The sequence below is a fragment of the Sus scrofa genome, chromosome 13, assembly GCF_000003025.6.
Source record: "Sus scrofa isolate TJ Tabasco breed Duroc chromosome 13, Sscrofa11.1, whole genome shotgun sequence".
Taxonomy (NCBI): Eukaryota; Metazoa; Chordata; class Mammalia; order Artiodactyla; family Suidae; genus Sus; species Sus scrofa.
Window position 1 is genome coordinate 180,573,593 of NC_010455.5, and position 21,660 is coordinate 180,595,252.

Sequence of the window (21,660 nt, forward strand, 5' to 3'; positions counted from 1 at the left end):
CTTGTTTTTAAATTAGAAACTTTATGAATGATCATTAAAACCAGACGTGTCTGGTGCATATTGCATAAAATTTTAGCCTATTTTATGCTCTCCTTAAAAAAAAATTTGAGTGTTGTGTGCTCATGTGTAATATTAGCTTTATATGAAGAACTATATTCCGGTAGTTGGAACAGTTTCCTATTTTTCAAGATTCTTTTTATTCTGTTTCTGAAGGATGTATGATTAGTAATAATCTAAAAAAAAAAAAAAAAAAAAAAAGCACAGCACTCTTAGGTCTTTTGTTCACCTACACAGTAACTTGTCACAGTGTAACTTAAAGCAGTGACTATCTTTTCCTCTAATGTGTTCTTTGCTTGATTGCTCAAGTTTGGCCATAGCAGAGAGTTGAGATGTAGTGAAACTGCAGAGAGCTGCTTTTCTGAGGTTTAAGCTAATAGAGGTGAGGTGGAGTTGGTGGCAGATTGGCTATAGTTAAATCTTGTCATTATTTTGGTCTTGAACATGTCTCTTCAGCCTTTGTGCTTGATATTTACTTAAGAGTAGGAGCCTTACAGGTCAGAAATTTGATTCATAGATTCAGCTTCCAAATAAGGATTATTTAGGGCAGCAATATTGAAGGCTTCCTCCCAGGGACCAAATTAATTTGTAGAGTGAAGTGAATTGGATACTATTTACATTAACTATATCCTTCGGAGTTGAATGAAATAGAAGTTTCATAAAGGCCAGTGTTGTGCTTATTTTGTTTCACCCTAAGGCTTAGAGCAGCTCTTTGCACAGAGTGGGTTTCAGTAAATATTTGATGAATGAAATAATGAGTGAGGGTTTTCTAAAAGGAATGCAAGAGCAGGGGTTGTTTTCGTTCTCTGACTGAATGTCTTGATTTAACATTGAGAAACAGTGAAAGCTCGAAACCGTGGACAACTGTTGGAATATAGGCAGTGTAGTGGAAAGACTAGTAGGAGGGTTGATCTAAATTAAATCACCTTTGTATGACATTGGGCAGGTCATTAAATGCCTCCAATCTTCTTTTTAAGCCTTAAAGTTAGTATGATTAGATATGAGCAGATTTTTTTTTTAGATTTGAGTGTTTAGTGGAGCTAAGCATGCATTTATTCTGGACAGAGAGGATAAAAAAGAAATAGAGGATGGAGCAGAATCTTATGGATCAACAGTCAACTTTCACTTAGTTATACTGGGGGTTTAGGTGGGAAGGATGTCACAGATTAAGCAAATTAAGAGTCAAAACAAAACTTGAAAAAAAATACAAGCTGAATTCAGGGTAAATTTCTTAGTTAATGTGGTATTTTTTAATAAGGTATTATCTAAAGCTATAAAATTACAGTATTTCAAGGGATAGTTAACTTTGTATAAATCACTATAAACATTACATAAAATGGATATTCTTTAGTATTAAGTAGTTGGTTATCTTGTTACCTACTAGCCTAAGACTTGGTTTTCAGAAAGAAAGGGATCCAGCTTCTCATTCCCTTTTTACTCCTTCCTTTTCTCACCTAATTTTGATTTGTGTACTAGGATTGTATCCATCTGCCTTAATGCAGTCTCATTAGCTCCAGTATTCTGTTGATTTTCTTCAGTATTCTTTGTATGAATATCATTTGCAAATAATTATCTTTCTGACCCCTTCTTTGTCAATTTTAATACCTATTTTTCATATTTTATTGTTTTAGCTAAGATTACAGAATACTATTAGGGTTGTTAGGTTCTATTATGTATTGTTTCATTGTGATATGAAATATCCTTATAGATCTAAGTTTTTAATTATTTTGAAATTAGGTTTTGGTGTTGACTAGCAAATGTCTTTTTAAAAATTTTTGCAACCACTGATACAATGTTTTATGTCAATAATAAGAACTATTGTAATAGAAAACATGCAGAATATTTACTGTGTGCTTTTAAGAAATTGTGCTGAAAGCTTTATAACTTTTTTTTTTTTCTTTTAATCTTCCTAACCATCTTTTTAGGTGAACACTTTTTTTTCCTCCATGTCCTGGTTGAGGAAGTAGTATTAGAGACATTAAGAACTTTCATTGTGAGATTTAAAATAAGGGTCACTAGGCTCAGGGGCTTCTGCCATTAACCATTAATTTGTATTGCTTTCTGGTAAAATCACATTTAGTCATGATGCCTCCATATTCAGTGTACTAAATTATAATCTACAATGGTAGAATCTCCTTTCTTAAATGAGGTTGGTTACAAGGTTTGCTTGTGTGTATATGGTCTATTAAGATAAGCTTAGTTCATAAGAGCATTAGAAAGCTTTTGTCTTTTCCTATGCTTTTGGAATTGTTTGGTGTAGTATTAGATTAAACTATTCAAAATTGGTAATGTTTAACCACTTTTGATCTTTTAACCTAAGTACTTGTTACTTTGAAGTTTTGATGAGTATGACTATATCAGCCTATTTTATTTTGAGCAAGTTTCAGTTAAGCTTTCCAAATTTTGACTATGATCTCTTAAACATTTTCTTTTGTTATTTAAAGGCTTTTTTCCCTTTTACTCTCTAAAGTGTTGCATTTTTAAAACTGTTGACTTTTAATATCAACACAACAGGTTCAGAGAATATGATTTGTAACAGTTTTAAGAATTTCTGAAGAATTTCTTATGACTAAGTACATGAGGTTTTAATGTTATTAAAAGAATGTGTATTCTTTGAAAGTTACAAAGTTCTGTTAAATGCACACTTACAGTGTGATTTGATGTCATTTTTTTCTTTATCTTAAATTCTGAGAGATGTTGTCTCTACTTTTAATGTAATTTCATCAAATTATCTTTGTATTTCTAATGAACCTAATCCAAACTTGTTTTTGATGGCCTTTTAGTAAGATTTCATTGTTTGCATATATAGTGCATTTAATACTTTTTAAAGCAAGTTTAATACTTTTTACTGCCATTTGACTCATTTATTTAAAGAGTTTTTTCTGCCTTTTAATTTTAAACAAATGTATTTAAACATATACTTTTTCTGATAGTATAAATAATTATTTTCCCTCCTTCCCTGTGTTCCTAATAAGGTCAGATTGTTAAGCGTATTTTTACTAAAATACCGCATTTTTCATTTTGTCAGAAGAATACAGAATTGTAGTTTTATTTATTTATTTTTTGTCTTTTGAGGGCCGCACCTGAGGCATATGGAGGGTTCTCAGGCTAGGGGTCTAATCGGAGCTATAGCTGCTGGCCTATGCCAGAGCGACAGCAACACCAAGTCCGAGCCACATCTGTGACCTACACCACAGCTTATGGCAGTACTGGATCCTTAACCCACAGTGAGGCCAGGGATCACACCTGCAACCTCATGGTTCCTAGACAAATTCATTTCCCCTGCTCCCGGAATTGTAGTTTTAAATGATGGCATTTTAAATGTCTTAAGGTGTACTTTACATCAAAAATACTACTTGCATTACACATTAGTAGCTAATTAGTTTTTAAAAATAGCTAATAGATGTTTAATGTTAACTATGATTTTCTGTGAAGTATAATACTATTTTATTTTGTAGATAAGTTAACTTTTTTTTTTTTGGTCGTTTTAGGGGTGCATCAGCAGCATATGGAGGGTCCCAGGTTAGGGGTTGAATCAGAGCTGTAGCTGCCGGCCTACGCCACAGCCACAGCAACAGCAACACCACATCCAGGCCAAGTCTGCAACCTACACCACAGCTCACGGCAATGCCAGATCCTTAACCCACTGAGCAAGGCCAGGGATCAAACATGTGTCCTTATGGATCCTAGCTCAGTTCATTAACCTCTGAGCCACGACGGAAACTCCAATAAGTTAACTCTTTATGTAAGCTTATAAGATTTCCTCTTTGATTTTAGTATCCACAAATTGTGTGTGTGTGTGTGTGTGTTTAACAGTCCTGGCGGCAAAGATTTTTTTATCTGAAAACTTTAGTGTTGTTCTTAGGAAAAAAAAAAAATCCTTCCCCCCCCAAAAAATATATATATATACATATTTATATATAAGAACTGTTGTTCCTTTTCCTTTTATCTTCCTTCTAAAACATTATTTGAATATTAGATACCATTCATCTTTCTTCTTCGCTTCAAATTTTTTTAATAATTTCTTTCTCTCCCTTTTTATTCTATGTGCTAGGTTAACTTCTTACTTTGTCTAAATTATTACTTTTGTAGTGCCCATTCTATATTTACTACCTCCGTAGGTGATCAGATACTTTTTTGAGGGGGTTGTTTTAGTAATCATTAGTCCCTAAGTGCACAGAATCGAATTAATTATAAACGGCTCATGATAAGCTATCTATGCAAATCTGTTTTCATTTATTTATGAAATAGCTTATTAATCTTTAATGATGAGCACATATTGAACCCACTACTTAAAAGCTAGAACTTTGACAGTAAAATACATCTAACCATAAAGTCCCCTCTCCCCATCACCCTGTTTTCATTTGAGATTGTAATCATCTTGAATCTTGGCTTCATTCTCCCCTTAATTTCCTTTTTAATCACTTCTCTGAATTTCCGAAGGTATATATTTTAGTTATTTTAACTTTAGAAATTTTTTGCACCTTGATATGTAAATGAAATTCATCTGTGTACTAAAAGTTAAGCTTGCAATATCTAGACGATGTAATGTCTGCACTTAATTTTTGTACTCTGTGTGAGATAGGGATCCAGTTTAATTTTAATTGCATATATGATTTTTTGTTGTTTATGTTGCCTTACTGAAAAGTTAATGCTCTCCCCAACTCAACTGACATACCATCTCTGTCATATATAATCGCGTTATGGCAAGTGTTGTTTTTAACCCTGGCTATTTTTTTTCAATTATTCATTTTGCGAATGCCATCATCTCTTCATTGCCATGGCTTCATGATAATGTCTATTACTGGAAAAGTAAGTTTTCCTCTCTTCTTCCAAAATGTCATGGTACTTTATCTTGCTTAGAAAGTTTAGAATAATTTTGCCATGTTCTCTAAAAAACCCCATTTGAGTTTTTAGATATTTTTTTGAATCTATAGGCCAATTTGGGATCATTAATGTCTTTATGATATTGAGTATTTCTATCCATGAACAGATTATACTCTTTCTTTTATTTAGGTCTTCTTTCATATTTTTATTCAGTTGATAATTTTAGCAGTAGAATTCTTACATATTATTTTTCCTTTATACTTGATCATTTCTGATAACAATTTGTGGTGCTTTAAAATATTTGTTATTTATTACTGGTGTGTACAAATGCAGCTGGATTTTGTACATTGATCTTATATCCAGCCACCTTGTTAAAATGTATTCTAGTATTTTTTCAGAGATTATTTTGGATTTTTTACATAAAAGATCATATCATAAATCATAACGCTTATTTATTTCCATTTTTTATGCCTGTAATTTTATTTTTTCTTATACTAGGTAAAATGATAGGTTTTTTTTTTTTTGTTTATTGCTCATTTAAAGGACATTTCCTTACTTTGGAGCTGATATACTTCTAAAGTATTTCTCTTGGGTAAATACATAAGATATTGCTGAATGGTTATTCAGAGGGTTGTACCATTGTACATTCCAGTCAGTAGTATATGGGAGTTCCACTTGGTCTACATTTTTGTCAGCATTTGGTATTTTCAACTTTTATGTTTTTGCTATTTTGGTGAATATGCCGTGGTATCTTGTGTTAATATGTATTTCCCTAATGACTAATGGTTTTGAACATCTTCTGCTTATTCGCCATTTTTGGATGATTTTTAAGTATTGTTTCTTATATATTATTTAGTTTTATATTCTCCCAGAATCAGCAATAACAAAAGCTGCTTATTCTTCCAAGTCTAAAAATGGAAAACACGTTAAAGAAGTTGCTAGAGGTAAAACATTTAGGAGCAGGTACTGATATGCTTAGAAAACAAAATGAAATTGCACAGTTGTTTTTCTTTAATTTCATATTTTTAAAATAAATACCTCATAAAAAGACTCACTGCTGAAAAATGAAAAGCCTTTTCTTTTTCATGCCTCAAACTACCGCTAATCTGTTTAATAATTAATTAAACACACAAGAATAATCTTAATGAGGTGTATTTTGTTCCATAGGTTACACAAATACTTTCACCTTGTAGTAGGCTTGGATGTTGGAGAGAACTTGGGGCAACCAGTGACAGGGTGGGATGAACCATGGACAGCTAAGCAGTTGAGCAGAGAAAGACTTCTTTTATGATTTTTGGTCCACGAGAGAACAAGAAAGAAGAGGAGCTTGTTTTGAATTAGAAACTCCTTATTTGTTGGGTTTTTGTTGGTGGCGTTAGCCTGAAAGTGAGTCTGTTGGGGTGGGTGGCACTAGCTTTGAGGGCAGGATTGGCTGCCAGCCTGAGAGCTAGGTCCTTCATGAGGAGGAAGGATGTGGGGGAGGAGTGTGGAGAGAGAGACTAGGAATGAAGAACCGTTAGTGGCCAGATTCTGTTGCTGTGGTAACACTAATGTGAGAACCAACCACACACTTGTATATACACATGTTTATGCATCATAATTTGTGCCAGAATACATGCAAAATTAAATACTCATTTCTTTGAAATGGAGCTACAGAAGCAGGCTTGGGCTGGAGGTGTGGGGCTTGCTGTCACTGAGTCCTCTGAGCTGGTCTTGGTGTGTCAGTGGTAGAGCCCCATAATCTTCCCATGAGGCCTTAGAGAAAGACCTTGGGACAGGAGGATTGAAAGGAAATCTGCGGGAGTCCACTGCCTCAGGTTTAAAATGACCAGTGTCTGGAGGAAAGAAGCAGTTCTGTGCACTGGCCTCTTGAAGTTATGGACACCTTTGTGTCTATTGTAGTTGAGCCATACCGATTTTCAGAGCTGACCTCTGGGCTTTCCACTGGGGCTGGGACTTCAAGTTGATAATAAGACTGCGGATCTAATAGAACTGACAGTAGTTCATTCTTGCTGATGGCATCAGAGAGGGAACACTGGCACATCTGAGTATGGGAGGCTGTGGTGGGTTAGAGAAGGCAATCTGTGACATGGCTGAAGTCAGCTCTGTGGTAGTCACTGGGTAGGGGGCCCAGGTTTCTGTGGACAGGGAGGTCAGAGCAGCCCACTCAGGGAATGGCATTCTGTGTGAGGAGATGTGATCTCAGGGCCCTGTGGACATTGGTGTTATTTGGCGTTGCCATTAGCTTGCTTTGCTTGGCTTGGGCAATTCTAGCCTCAGGGTCTACAGTTTTGAGATGGAAGGTGTACCTTCTATGCATTTTTGGCTGTTCTGGTGGTGGTGATCAGGGACCCTTTATCCCCCTTAAAGTACAGGCAGAGCAAAGGGAGCTTGCTGGGTTTAATGAAGGGAGGGGGCTGACTAACAGTGCCTTTGTTCTCCTCTTCCTCCTGTTTTGTAAGGGGTCTGAGGGGGCCTTCAAAGGAGGTGAGGGTTATGGGGCTGTGTAGGAGTGGGAGACGGGCAGGGAGAATGGTGGGGAAGTACTGGGAACATGCTGCCTCAGTCTTTTCATTTACTGCTCATTTTTCTATCTTCTACAGGTATTGTATATCTTGCTCTTCAGTTGTAGGAAGGTATATATTCTGAATGTCTTATGTGTATATTTTCTCTCTCAAAGTGTAGCTTGTGTTTTCATTTTATCATCAAAGTATTTTAACATGAAGTTCATTGTACCATTTTTTTTTTTTACTGTTAGTGTTTTAACCTATTTTTTTGAACCCTAGTTCACAATATATTTTTTTACCTATGTTTACTTGTAAAATGTTTTCTTTTTTTTTTTGTCTTTTTGCTATTTCTTGGGCCGCTCCCGCGGCATATGGAGGTTCCAGGCTAGGGGACTAATCAGAGCTGTAGCCACCAGCCTACGCCAGAGCCTCAGCAACGCAGGATCCGAGCCGTGTCTGCAATCTACACCACAGCTCACGGCAATGCCGGATCATTAACCCACTGAGCAAGGGCTGGGACCGAACCCGCAACCTCATGGTTCCTAGTCGGATTTGTTAACCACTGCGCCACGATGGAAACTCCTAAAATGTTTCTTATTTTAGCTTTTATATTTAGGTTTATGATCTACTTGGAGTTGTGTGTGCTCTGGGGTGTAAGTTCAAGTTTATATGAAATAAATGAACCTAATGTTGTAGTTCATTTATGGTTATGGTTACACCAGAACTTAACCATTTTGCTGTTGAAACCTAATTGGTTATCTTTCTATATGTTTATGGACCATTGAGATTTTTTTTGTGTGGTGAAATTCACCTTTGTTTTTATGTTTTTTTTCTTTTGGGTTATGTTACTTTTTTCTTTTTGATTTGAAGGAGTTCTTTATGGTCTACATACTACTTTTCTTTTTCACCGCTTATATGTTTTGCAAAAATATTTTCTCATTTTCCAGGTGTCTTTTTATTCCTTTTATGTTGTCCTTTCATGTAAGACCCCTTATTGATATAGTTGCATACATAATTAATTTCCTTTATTTTCGATCTTTCATACCTGCTTCATAAAATGATATTCTCTTTTATTGACGTATAATCTTTTTATTGTTTTGCTTTCAGTATTTATCTTATTACACTTGGATTTGAATTTCACATGTTTGAATAGGTGTCCAAATTCATGTTTCTTTTGGAGAGACAGTGACTTTATTGAAAAGTTCCTTCTCCTTCCCATTAATACTTGACTTAATGGCAGTATTTTTATCCCTGTGTCGGGCTGTTTTAACGGAAAACGGGTTTGAAGGACGCTCTCTTGAACTAAAGTATTTTTATTACAGTTTTACTGAAGCTTGCATAAATATAAACTAGGCAGACATTTATTATGTTCTATTACGTGCTAAAACCAAAAACCAACTGATAACTTAGATGTAACAAAAATAAAAGACTTAATTTGACAGATAATAGTATTTTACAGACACTAACTTGGCAATTGCATCTTCAGTGAAGGAAATTAATATATGTGTATTAGGGTGTTCTTGTAATATATTATTATTAAACTTTTGGAATAGATTTTATTGATGTTGTCATCTTCATTCCACCTATGACCCTGGTACTTATTTGATAGCCATTGTCTCAGCCTTTTTGTTGTCAAGTCTTCAAAAATGTGCTTCCAAGTTTGATCATAAACAATTTTTTTTTTTTTTTTTTTTGCTATTGCTCAGGAAATTTAATTATTCCAGTATTCCTTAAGCAGAGTGTTGAACTGAACAGGTTGTGTGATTTAGTGTAGAGTGGAATACACTCGCTGTGAATAAGAGGAAACAATTATAGCTTACTTTTAAGTTAGTACCAGATAAATATTTTTTTATTGGAACTTGTGAGTATTTTGTCTGTGAACATGTCTTAGAGCCTGGATAATCATGAGGGTGAGATACTGCTGTGCAGTGTGATAACTGCTTTTGCAGACACCATGGGACAGCATTATTGTACTGGAGTAATAATTGTGTTGTAATTATTGCTACCTCCCTTAGGAATTGTACTTTGTCATGATGAAGGTTTTAAAGTGTGCTGCCAAAAATCTTTAGTATTTGAACACATAGTATAAACATGAAGACGTGGAGAAGTAATAGGTAAGAAGACAGTAGCAAGTAGGCCTAGCTGTGGGGCAAGATTTTTGTCAGTGTGAGCTTTTGCTGTGTGAACTTTCAGTACATATTTTAAGTTATTTACATTTGGGCTTTACAGCGTGGTAAAATACAGCTAATACAATAGTCAAAAGTTTTACTTTTAAATAGTTTTGATTTTCTGCTTTCTTTGCAAGCTTTGAGAGATGATATAGTTTCTCTATCATATATGTTCATTACTACACAGTTAGTACTTTCAAAAAAAAAATTACACCCTCATATAAACTCTTGTTTCACGTTTTCAGTTGCCTCATTATCATGTCCATCCATTCATTTGTCCTTTGTGTTAAGCAGATTGAGAAATAAATAAACATACTATAATAAAGCTTGTGGTAGTGAGGGTCAGAAATGCATACATTGTATTAGAAGTTAAGTGGAATATTTATAGGATGTGTTGGTAGGACCAAGGAGAGGCTCTAAGGAGAGGATTCACTGTCTTTTGTATGCTATTGAGATAACTCCTTGTTGGGGGGCTGAATAGCTTCAGGATGGGGGCTGTGCCTCAGAAAAACAAACCACTATGATTAGAGAGTTAGAACTTTGAGCCCACTTTCCAGTCCAAGGAGGGGAGAGGGGCTAGAGGTTGAGCTTAGTCACGAGTGGTCAATGATTTAATCAATCACACCTATATAATGAAATCTCTGGTGCCTTATATACTTTTAGTAAGTGTTCAGTAAGTGTTAGCTCTGGGATTGAACTTATACATGGTAAATTTTTCATCCCTAGAATATAAAAATTGCTTTTAAGGAAGTTGAGTAAGGTCCAGTAGGATACAGAAACTTGACAGTAATTTAAATGGGAAGGTTTAATACAAAGAAGTGTTGACTAGTAATAGATGATTATCTACTCAAGGGTAAAGAGAACTCTAAAGAATAAAGGAAGGAATAAATTTGGGAGAGATCTTCCCAAGCCCCAAGACTGAGATTCAGTTCTTGTTGGAGAGGTGGTCATTGAAGCTTACTTAGATGGAGGGCAAGTTTACTGAGGTGCTGGAGGCTGCACATTTCTGCAGATGGCTGTCTTATGGGTCTCGGAAAGAAAGTAGTATAGAGCAGAGGCCTTATTAAACCTAGCACTGTATCTAGAAGGATGGAGTTTCTAATAGTAGAGTGTATTATGTAATTCATATGACTACAAATTGTATTTACTTTAAGGAATTTTTTGTGACACATATAGCTGCAAGGAATTATGTAGAATTCTAGTTTGAAAGTTCTATTTAGAGCATGCTTATTTTGTTTTATTAGTATAAGGAATTTTGTTTTTGGACTGAAAATTAATTATGAAAATTTAAGCACCAAAACCAAGAAATACATAAAGATTTAATTGGACAAGAGAGAGATATATTAGGAATCAGCCAGATTATCAGCATCAAAACAAGTTAAATACATATTTTATTTAAACTACAGAATCACAGTTCAAGGATATGATTTGATTCACAAAACTTTTGTTTACCCACTTTTTTCCAGCATATAGCCATTCTAATTTGAAAACACACTGTTCCAAAAGATTTTGCAAGTTGGGTTTGGAACTCTAAATGCACGTTCCCATAGAAACCATATTTCAATGGCTTAGGTTCTTATTTGGCCTAGAAATGTATTTAACTCTGTGTGAAGTTAGCTTATAGTGCTCTGTAACAATATTTTTGGGGAAAATTGCATTTAGAGTTTCTATTTCTGAGCATGTCTTTTATCTGCCAATTAATAGGGATGGAGGATTCTGTTAGGGGCATGGTCATCATGCAGGTGTCAGATTGGTCAAAGGGTTAGAGTGGCAGGTAGAGATATGAAGGCTGAGGTGAGGAAGGATGGACACATATATTTATTGAGGATGAGCAAAGTCTCTCATTTCTTTTTTTTTTTGGATTATGTAATCATTATGATTTAGTTCTGGGATTCTATTAAAAAAAACTAGGAAGAGACTCCTTAAGTTGATAATCTCTGGCATTTCTAAGCCTCCATATAAATAATGAAGAATTAAAAAAATGTACTTGTAGGTTTATACACCCATAGAGGTGTATGATTAATTTATTTTAATACCAAAATGCTTTTATCCCAGAAAGACTGAGATAAATGGTGACCCTGGCAGTAGAAAATATAGGATACCCCAGCTATTTATGAGGTTAGTAGATAGATTATTTGGAATTGAGAATTTCAGCAGTATTGTCCTGTATACTCCTTCAGGCAGGTTTGACAGGATCAGAACTAGGAAATAATGCCTTCTGTGAACATCTAGATGCAATGTTAGGAGAGCGTAGGAAGTTTGCTGAGTGGGTGTGATTTGTGTATGCTTCTCGTTCCTATCTCCAATAGTTAATTGGTACCTCTTTCCTTTGGATGGAGTCAAGCCCTGTGATCTGACTTACTCCTCCAGTTCACCTCTGCAAACTCTGCTATATTCATTTATTCAGTTGGTGTTTATTGAGTTCCTACTATGTGCCAGACACTGTTGTACTAGTTAGTTGCCAGAAACACAGTGATGTGCTAAATAGACAGTCTGTGCTTTCTTCCAATTTAGAGTCTGGTGATTAACCATAGTATGTTATTATAGTCTGTGGCTAGTGTCAGGGAACCTCTACCCTTAACAGAAAACAACTGAATATATCCAGACCTTTGAATTAGGAAGGAGAATAGTATTTTGTAGACCCTGAATGAAAGGAAAGAGGGAGAAGGGGGAAGGGAGTGCAAGGTGAAGCTAGAGATAGCTGGGGCATGCAGAGGGCCCTTTAAGCCTTGAGAAGTCTGGTACTATAGGACAATTCCTCAGAAAAGTCATAGAATATACATATGAAGGGAAATGAAGGGCCAGCATGTTGTCCCCCTTAAAATTACAGATAAAATATTGGAATTCCCTGTGGAGCAACAGGTTAAGGATCTGGCGTTGTCACTGCAGTGGCACAGGTGCCTGCTGTGGTGCAGGTTTGATCCCTGGCCTGGGAACTTCACATGCCGTAGGGACTGCAAAAAAATAAATAAATAAATAAATAAAATAAAGGTGATTTTTAAAAAGAAAAAGATGATGAAATAAGGTTGTTGGTTTTTTTCTTATGTATCTATCTGGTTAGAGGCAAATTTGGGGCTTACAAAGAACTGCATAGATGATATATTAGGTACTTGACATTATCTGTCAGTTAAGTTTGGAACTTTTTATTATGGTAAGAGATAACATGAACTAGGGCAGTTTAGTGTTATTAGGTAGTTGCAGAAGGTATTTGTAAAAATAGATGCCTGTTTCGTTATGTACCTTAAAGGCGTCTATTTCTACAAATAGATAAAGGAGAGTATAATTAATCCTTTCATTGATAGGTAACTTTCTTAACCTATCAAATGGTTACTTACCATTTGGTACCTAGCAAAGCTGATTGTAAAATTTAAGGCATCAAGAAATGAAAGTGAGATCTGAAGGTTAAGAATGCTTTGGGGCTTTTCTATCAAATTGGATTATTTTCTTTACTTAGAAATTTTGAAAATTTTTTCAGAGCTCATTCTAAGACTTACCTTTTTTTACCCTGAAGATGAAAACCTTTATCTCTTTCTTTTGCATTAACCCAAGCTTTATTTATATCTAGAAATTGTCAAAGGAACCCTTGACTTACTTGTGAGTCACTCACCCCTTAACGCAGAAAGCTTTCCTGCCTTGTAGTCATCCATGCTCCAGTTTTCTTGAATCATTATCTAAGTGTTTTATGTCAACATAGTAATGGATTTTGAGGATGAGTTTTCATTTTTCACTGAATCTTCAATGTCCAGAATCAGAAACCATAGAGAAGACAGAGGCTGTGGAATTTGAACAAACCTGTAGTCATTTCAGTCTCTGTACTTAACTAGTCTCTTGAAGCGTCTGTTAGTCGTAAAATGAGAGTAACTTTCTAGAGGATTTATGTGTGTGCATGTGCACATGTGTTAAATGAGATTATGTATTGGAAGCACTTAAAATAGTCTGGCATACAGCAAAAGCATAATAAATGCTTGTATTCTTTCCTTGGCTTAAGCCAGTGATCCCTTTTTTGTATCCTCAAGAAGTTGTAGCAATGTTAAATATGCTGTAGTCTTAAACAGATTTTAAACCCAACGTTATGTAGAGTCCAGGAGGGGAGGAAAAGAGTTTCTGTGAAACACTCTAATCCTTACTTTATCTCGAAATTACTGATGTCTTCTTCTCTCAGAAGTGCATAATACTGGGTTTTGCACATAGTAGGCACTTTTAAGGATGTCATCACTTAGTGAAAATAATATCAAGGAAGGAATATAAAGGCCTGTAGGTAGTCCTGGCTTGTTTGCTTCTTTATTTTTGGGATGTTTGCAAGCATTGAATCTGAACATTGTGTCTTGCCCTTCTTGGTTTAGCAGTGTGAACAGATTGCACCTACCTCCTCATACTGTAGGAGATAAGAAATCCATACAAAGAAGAGCTCAGAGCTGGGGGGAAAGGAGCTCTAGAGACGATGGTTGGATCCAACCAAAATCCCTAGTCAAGGAGGTGATAGCCATATGCAGGACATTTTTAGTTGAGGATCAGTGTTTATCATAGACCAAAAGTTTGGTAAATAGGAAGGTACAAACCTTGAAAGAAGACCAGGGTCCTATTCACAACAGAAATAGCAATGAAAACATACAATTGTAGGAAGTGAAGGTGCAAATTTTCAAAGACAGGAAAAACATAGCTGGAAGATGCCAGTAGCAAAGGGGGAAACTTGACAAATGAGGTGATTTCTCTGCCAAACAGAGTTTTTCTCAAGTTCACCTCTTTTGATCTCACTTTCATTTCTTGATAATTTCATTAAAAAATTCTTTCACTTTTTTCCTTCCCACTCAGTCTTCTTCCTCACCTTAATCCTTTTCTCTTCATTGTTCCATTTTTAGTCAAAATTCATGAGATCAAGAACCATGCTAGAAATGCACCTGAATTATTGTTAGGATATCTAGCTAACATTATTGTGAAAGCTGAACAAAATACCAAACGATAAAATTGTAGACGTTGCTTCTCTTCATAAAATACTCAGTATTCTTATTGTACTCGCTAGCATTCGACTGTCACTATAACAGGCTACGCCAAAAGTTGGTGGCATGCCAAAATATTATCATTACGTTCACACATAGGTTGGTTGGGGTGGCTCTTATCATGTGCCTCATTTTTCTGGAGCAAATGAGCTACCCAGGTTATGTTCCTCTTAAGGAAGTGGCAGACCTTCAAGAAGGGGGGCAAGCCCAACCATGCAAGCACGTTTCATGTCTTCTTGAATGTTGTCTGCTATTATGCCATTGGCGTAAGCATGTCACACGGCCAAGCCTATCATCAGTGCAACAAGGAACTATGTCTCTAGAGGGAGGAATCGAGAAGTGGAAATACAGAGATATGGGAGAATTGGAAGTCTAATTTCAGTCATTGTAAACTTTTCTGAATTTTACATTCTTTTTACATTTTACCTCGTAGTCATTAATGTGTGCATTCTACCACTTTAGCATAATATGATTTTTGTAATGGTAGCTTCTTTTTTCTCCTCTCTTTTTTTTTTTTTTTTTTTTTCTAGGGCCACACCTCTGGCATATGAAAGTTCCTGGTCTAGGGGGTGAATCAGAGCAACAGCTGCTGGCCTACATCACAGCAATGCAGGATCCGAGCTGTGTCTTCGACCTACCCCACAGCTCATGGCCAGACCCCTGACCCGCTGAGTGAGGCCAGGGATCAAACCTGCATCCTCATGGATTCTAGTCAGATTTGTTTCCTCTGTGCCACGATGGGAACTCCCATGATAGCTTGTATGTAGATTACATATTTGCTGTTTAAAAATATACAGTTATTTGCTTAAATCAAGCCATGGTTCTGTGTTCATCTGTATCAAAATCATTTGAAATACATACTAAAAATGCAGATCCCTTAGCCTTAACCCATATGCTCCTGGAACCACCATCTCTGGATGTGGAGCCTGGCAATCTTCTTTATTGACAAACGTATCAGGTCTTTCCTTTGCACCTTTCTGTTTAGAATCTCTTTCTTAGGGGAGGAACATTTGCATTGTTCCTGTTTTTTCCAGCATTATAAATAATAACCAGTAACATTTGTACAAATGATTGATGTTGGGGGGTATTTAATAGTCTTTCCCTGATACATGATTGAATAATTGGTAGTTGAGGAAAAATTATATTCTATGGAAAGAATGGTGTTTGGAATGCTGGTGGGGCTGATTGATAATCAGGTTGTAAAATCTTTCAAGTATTTTATGTTCATTAAATCAGATGTTGAATTAGATGAGATTTCTGTAAAATTTGTATACATCCTTAGTTTGTAATTTTGATATTGTGTAAGTTGGGCATGGTTCCATTGCTAGCTATTGGTAATTTTTTAAATGAAAGTAGAAAAATTGCCAGGTTTAAAGAGAATTTTATTTTTCTCCTATTTCAGCATGGAAAGTTAGGCAGTTCAACTCTTTTATTCAACTTGGAGTCTTCCTAGCATTTTATATACCTTGTTTCTATACTTTTAAATGTATTTTATCATTAATCTCAGTTATCTCAGCTTTTAATAAGATTCTTATGGAAATGAAAATTCATTGATGGCAAGTAGATACTGCCAGTGCCTACTGTGTACATTTTTTTCTTTTCCCTTAGCAACAGATTTGCCGAGAATGGAGTTCTCTTCATTGTGGCTCGGTGGTTAAAGAATCTGACTGGCATCCATGAGGACGCAGGTTCAGTCCCTGGCCTTGCTCATTGGGTTAAGGATCCTGTGTTGCCGTGGCTGTGGTGTAGGCCGGCAGCTCAGCTCTGATTTGACCCCTAGCCTGGGAACCTCCATATGCTGCAGATGCGGCCCTAAAAAGCGAAACAAAAACAAAACAGACTGGTAGAGAAGCATTTTTGCCTAGCTGAAAAATGCATTTCCCAATCTCCTTTGCAACTATGAATGGCCACATGACATGACTTTGTTCTGCTTATTGAGGCTTTAAGTGGAAATCACTAGATGGGGCTTGTTAAAGAAAGCAGAATCATTTGATAGATACCTTTTGTCCTTTGCTCTTTGCTTTATCCTCCTTGCAACTTGGACAGAATGTTGGAGGAGGAAACATGGAGTGACATTTAATGACTGTCACATCAGAGTGTTTGGTGGGAAGATAGAAGATTTCAGCAGATCCTTTTCTTCTAGTGGTGACTCACTTTTCATGTCATATCCGTTGAGCTTTCTTTCTTTAATAGTGCTGTCTTAGTTTTGGGGAACTTGTTTTAAGAAATGCAGAAATGTAGGGAGGAATAGGGAAGTGTAGAAAAGGGTTTGCTAGTGGAATCCTATCCTCCTACCTCTTTTTTCTCTCCAGTATAGTTGATTATATAGACCAGTAGATTATATAAACAGATCTAAAGTAAATGGGGGCAGGAGATCCTGCTGTGGCACAGTGGAAAGGAATCCGACCAGTATCCATGAGGATATGGGTTTGATTCTTGGCCTCACTCAGTGGGTTAAGGATCCGGCATTGCTGTGAGCTGTGGTGTAGGTCGCAGACATGGCTTGGATCTGGCGTTGCTGTAGCTGTGATGTAGGCCAGCAGCTACAATTCCCATTAGACCCCTAGCCTGGAAACCTCCATCTCCATATGCCTTGGGTGCAGTCCTAAAAAGACCAAAAAAAAAAAAAAAAAAGGGCAAATGGGGGCAACATGATCAGTTCTGTTTACGATCTTTTATGACAGATTGAAGAATGAGATGATTCTTTTTCTTTCCCTAAATAGGATAGGATCTCGTAATGTAATATATCCACCTAGTGTCTCACCTGCCAAAAGCATGTTTTTTTTCCTCAGACATCCTAGGTGCTTGGATGCTGGCTGATTTCAGGGGAGAGATTAATAGGGCTGCCAGGATTTCATTCTGTGGCCTCTTCCCAAGTTAAAGTAGCCCAGTGGATACCTGTTTTAAACCTTAGTTCTTCTTAGGATTAGCCATCATGCAGATCACTCCTTTTCTTGTTGGGAGACATTAATTAGGTAGTGAAGAATGGACCACAAACTCAGTAAGAAATTTAGTAAGACTTCTTGGGGCATAATGTAGACATTCCCTTGCGAAACATGAGAATGAATAAGGGCTTCCACAGTGTGGCTGATTCTTCCTAAAAGAATGAAATTTATTTAGTCTTTCTCAAGTTCTGTATATTTTTTTACTATAAACCCTAGTGTATTGGGTATTTTTTTTTCCTTCTTAATGTCATTTATTTTCTTGTCCTTGTATATTTTTAGATTTTGGAGTGTAACACTTGGTTTTTCCCTTCCTCTAGCACCAGCAGACGTTTTTGAATCAGCTGAGAGAAATTACTGGCATTAATGATGCCCAGATACTACAGCAAGCCTTGAAGGTATGGCCTCCGTTTCATGACGTACAATTTCTGTTACACCCTCATCTCTGCTGCCTACCATATCTGAAAGCTTAGTGTTTTAGTTATACCATGGGTAGCAGTAGAGATATGGGAAAGAACTTAGATGACGAGCCTTACTTAACACACACTGCAGTTTTGACCATGTCAGCTTTCAGCAGCCTAATGTTCCAGGATACCTTGGAGTGAAAGCGGACCTCTCTCCATGTGAAACGCTTTTCATGCAAAATGGAGGGATGTGAATCCAAGAGCTAATGGCTGATTTTACTCAAGAGGCATGATTTTAGAGTATAATTGGGGGTGGAGGATAGAATGGGATAGAGGAAATGAGAGAAGTAGAAAATTACAGAGTATCAGAAGCTTATACTTTTTCCTTCCAAGAAGGAGAAATGTAAACTGGCTAATATTCAACTAATAGCACCTTAAGAACATTCAACATCAAACTGTTTGATTATACACTAAAGTGCATCATTTTTATTATATCTTACAAAGTATGCTCATTTCCACACAGATGTACCTAGTTGAGTCAAATCACATGGATATGCACTTGAAAATGAGCAAGTGAATGGAAGATGTTCAAGAACTAGAACTGCATTTTCAGTCTGTTTATGTATTGCTTCTAAAGGCTAACAGCAATATAACATTTTTTGCCCCTATAGGCATATACACAGCTTCAGTCCTTTACAGGTTGCTCCAAAAGACAACATTAATTATATCATTTTTGGTCATGAGCCAGATTTCATTTGTCTCTAGAAATAGTTTATCTTTTGGATGATTGTAATCGTAATTGTCATAATTGTAGTGATAATAACTAGCACTTACTGAGCACTTTAAGTGCTGGGTGCTCTTCTAAGTGCTTTATGTGAATAACTCATCCTCCTAATAACTATGTAGTAGGTATTATTCTCATCCCTTTTTTAAAAGTTAAGGAAACAGAGGTTAAAGTGACTTGCTCAAGATCACGCAGTTAGTATGTGGAGGAGCTTGGACTAGAAACCAAGCAGGCTGATCTCTGCGCTACATGTAATTTCTGCTTTCACCAGAGGCTCTGCTTCAGCATTTTTCTCCATCAGGAGAATGATGAATCAGTACTGTTAAGGCATTTTAATGCCTGATTTACAAAGCACTGTAAGTATTTGGAGAGGAAGCAAAAGTATCTTACCCCACTTTTTATGATTATGATATTTAGGTGATTGCCAGTCCTTCCTTATTCTGATAAATATGTCTAAGACACTCCTGTTTATTTTTAGAAATTGCCTTTTCCATTCTATTTCACTTGAGTGTGGGGCTATACCCATTACCTTGTCAGGGCAAATTTGGGGAATTCACTTATTTATTTTTTTAATTTGAGAAACATGTAGAATATGTTTAAGTAAACACAAAGAATTAATCAAATTTATTATTGTACAGATTTCCTTTGAGGTAAGTTATGTGACCATAGGTAGGTTTTTTTTTTTTTTTAACTTTTGTTTCAGTTACCAGTACTGAAGATAAAACAGTGTACTTAAACCTTAATTGTTGCTCAGTATAAATTTGTAAGATGTTTAATAATGAGTTGACTCTCAGTGTTATACTGACAAGGAGTCTGCTTTTGGGAGCCACAGGGTCATTGATTGATTTTAGCACTTTTATTTTGAGAATTTACACTTCCAAAGTAAATGACCTTCAAGTTGTGTAGATCCTTGTGCTTTCAGTTTATTATTATTATGTGACGGAGCATATGGAAAACACTTAGCACATTTCTTGACACATAGGGTTCAGTAAATGTTAGCCTTTGTTATTACAAATCATTTTATGGCTACTTAAGTGTAAAATATGAGTCATTTAAGAATCTTACAGTGGTTGTGGCAGATAACCAAGTTGAAAATAGTGGTTTCAACTTGGACTCATTTTTTTTTTTCTCCTCTAAGGCTAATAGAGGTGAAGTTGGGGTAAGTTGGGGACTTCATTCTTCTAGTTGCTCTGGCCTCTTGGAATCATCCTGATCTTTCTCCTTCAGTCATTTCTCACATTTAATATGATATCAAATAAATGTCAGACTCTTTGCTTCTGCCCATTTTCTCTTATAGTCTCAACATACACAGAGAAAAATGCTTTTAAAATGTAAGTCATTTTTTTTCTTTTTTTTTTTTTTTTTTTTTTTTTTTTTTTTTTTATATTATTAGTCATCACCACTGCAGAAAATTGCTCTGCCTAAAATGAACGCTCTACTACCATGGTCATTTCTGTCAAAACCTCACTGGCTCCTTTATAGTTTACATGTATGCTAAGTACTGAAGGTCTGCTTATCTCATGGGTTGGTCTCTGTTACAAAGATTACTTCATTATTCATACCTGGATTTCGTAATGTTGTTTCAATCAGCCGTCATAGAGCTAGGGTTGTATTTATTGTTAACTGTACACAGAACATAGAGATAACTGGGCAAGTCTTTTCTCATAATTTTGCTATTTCAGAAATTCTTAGTTTTTTAGCATCTGCTTTCTTATAAATTAACTTTAGAGTAATTTTATCTAGGTATACTTTTGATGAGAAGTACATAAAATTTATGTATTTAATTTGGGTAAGATTTTCATCTTGACAGTATTGAGTCTTCCTGGGAGTTCTCTGTGTCTATCAAGCTTCAGTCTTCGGTTTTCTTCTTATTAATATTATGTCTTTGATATTTGCTTGTTAGTTTGCCTCTAAGTAGACATGTAGCATCCATAGTAAAGGAAATATCTTTTATTGTCCTTATTTGCTGAAGTACTGTTTTAAACATGTTTTGCCTTTTTATGTGGCAAGTTACAGGAAACATTTTTTAGTTTCTTCATTTGTTTAGAAGTATAAGTTTATGACTGGACTTTCATAAAGCAGATATAAAAGTAATGGAAAACTAAGAAATTAGTTATATAATTGATTTTTACCTTATAATTATAGTTTTAATGAATATAAAAAGGCATTACTATTGATATACATTATTTACATTACTATTGATACACATTATTTATAGTGAATTTGTACTATAAAATTAAGACTCATAATAGTTTTTTAAATCTGAAAATAATTTTTACTGTTAGTATTAGTCGTTAGGGAGAAAATTACATAAATTACGTGAGAATGTGTAGGGTTATTCCAAAATATTTGATGTTTCTTTCTTGATATTTGAAGGATAGTAATGGAAACTTGGAGCTAGCGGTGGCTTTCCTTACTGCGAAGAATGCCAAGACCCCGCAGCAGGAGGAGACGGCTTACTACCAGACAGCGCTTCCTGGCAATGATCGGTACATCAGTGTGGGAAGCCAAGCAGATACGAGTGAGTTTACTTTGCTTCCTTAATATATTAATCAGGATGTAATGAAAAGTTTTTCTTGGGGATATAGTTTGTTTAAGCAGAGGTAAAGGACAAAAAAGAAAGTCCTTTAGTCTTGGCTCTTTTTGGTGCAGGTGAAAGGCGTGTATGTTTTTATTAGTTGATATATATGTATTTTTTCCAGTTTAGGAGTAAAAGATTGTGTTTAAGTTATATATTCTTTCATAAAGCATTTCATGCAGTTTTGTTGTTTTGAAGCATGCACCATCTAAAGGTGTTACTTATTAAAGAAACAAATTTCTGGACTTGTAAATGGGCACAGTCATTTATTTTATAGATTTGAAGTTTTGGTAGGGGCCTTAGTATTTTTGAAGATAAGGTACTGTTTCTCACTACAGATAGATTTATTGTTTAACAGACTTTTCTTTCCCTCAATTCCAACCCCTCCCCAAAATA

At 35.7% G+C, this 21,660-nt stretch overlaps 1 protein-coding gene across 6 annotated transcripts in view; it reads left to right on the top strand.

Moving 5' to 3' along the window:
- Nucleotides 1–21,660, top strand: part of USP25 (ubiquitin specific peptidase 25) — a 137,948-nt gene that overhangs the window by 2,574 nt on the left and 113,714 nt on the right. For 5 of the 6 annotated variants that reach the window (XM_021070825.1, XM_021070823.1, XM_021070822.1 and 2 more), the window contains exons 2-3: nt 17,819–17,896; nt 21,063–21,207. In XM_021070825.1, the coding sequence (XP_020926484.1) occupies nt 17,819–17,896; nt 21,063–21,207 (223 nt within the window). Of the gene's footprint in view, nt 1–17,816; nt 17,897–21,062; nt 21,208–21,660 lie in introns of those variants that run through there. The other variant, XM_013990179.2, reaches the window with a different exon arrangement.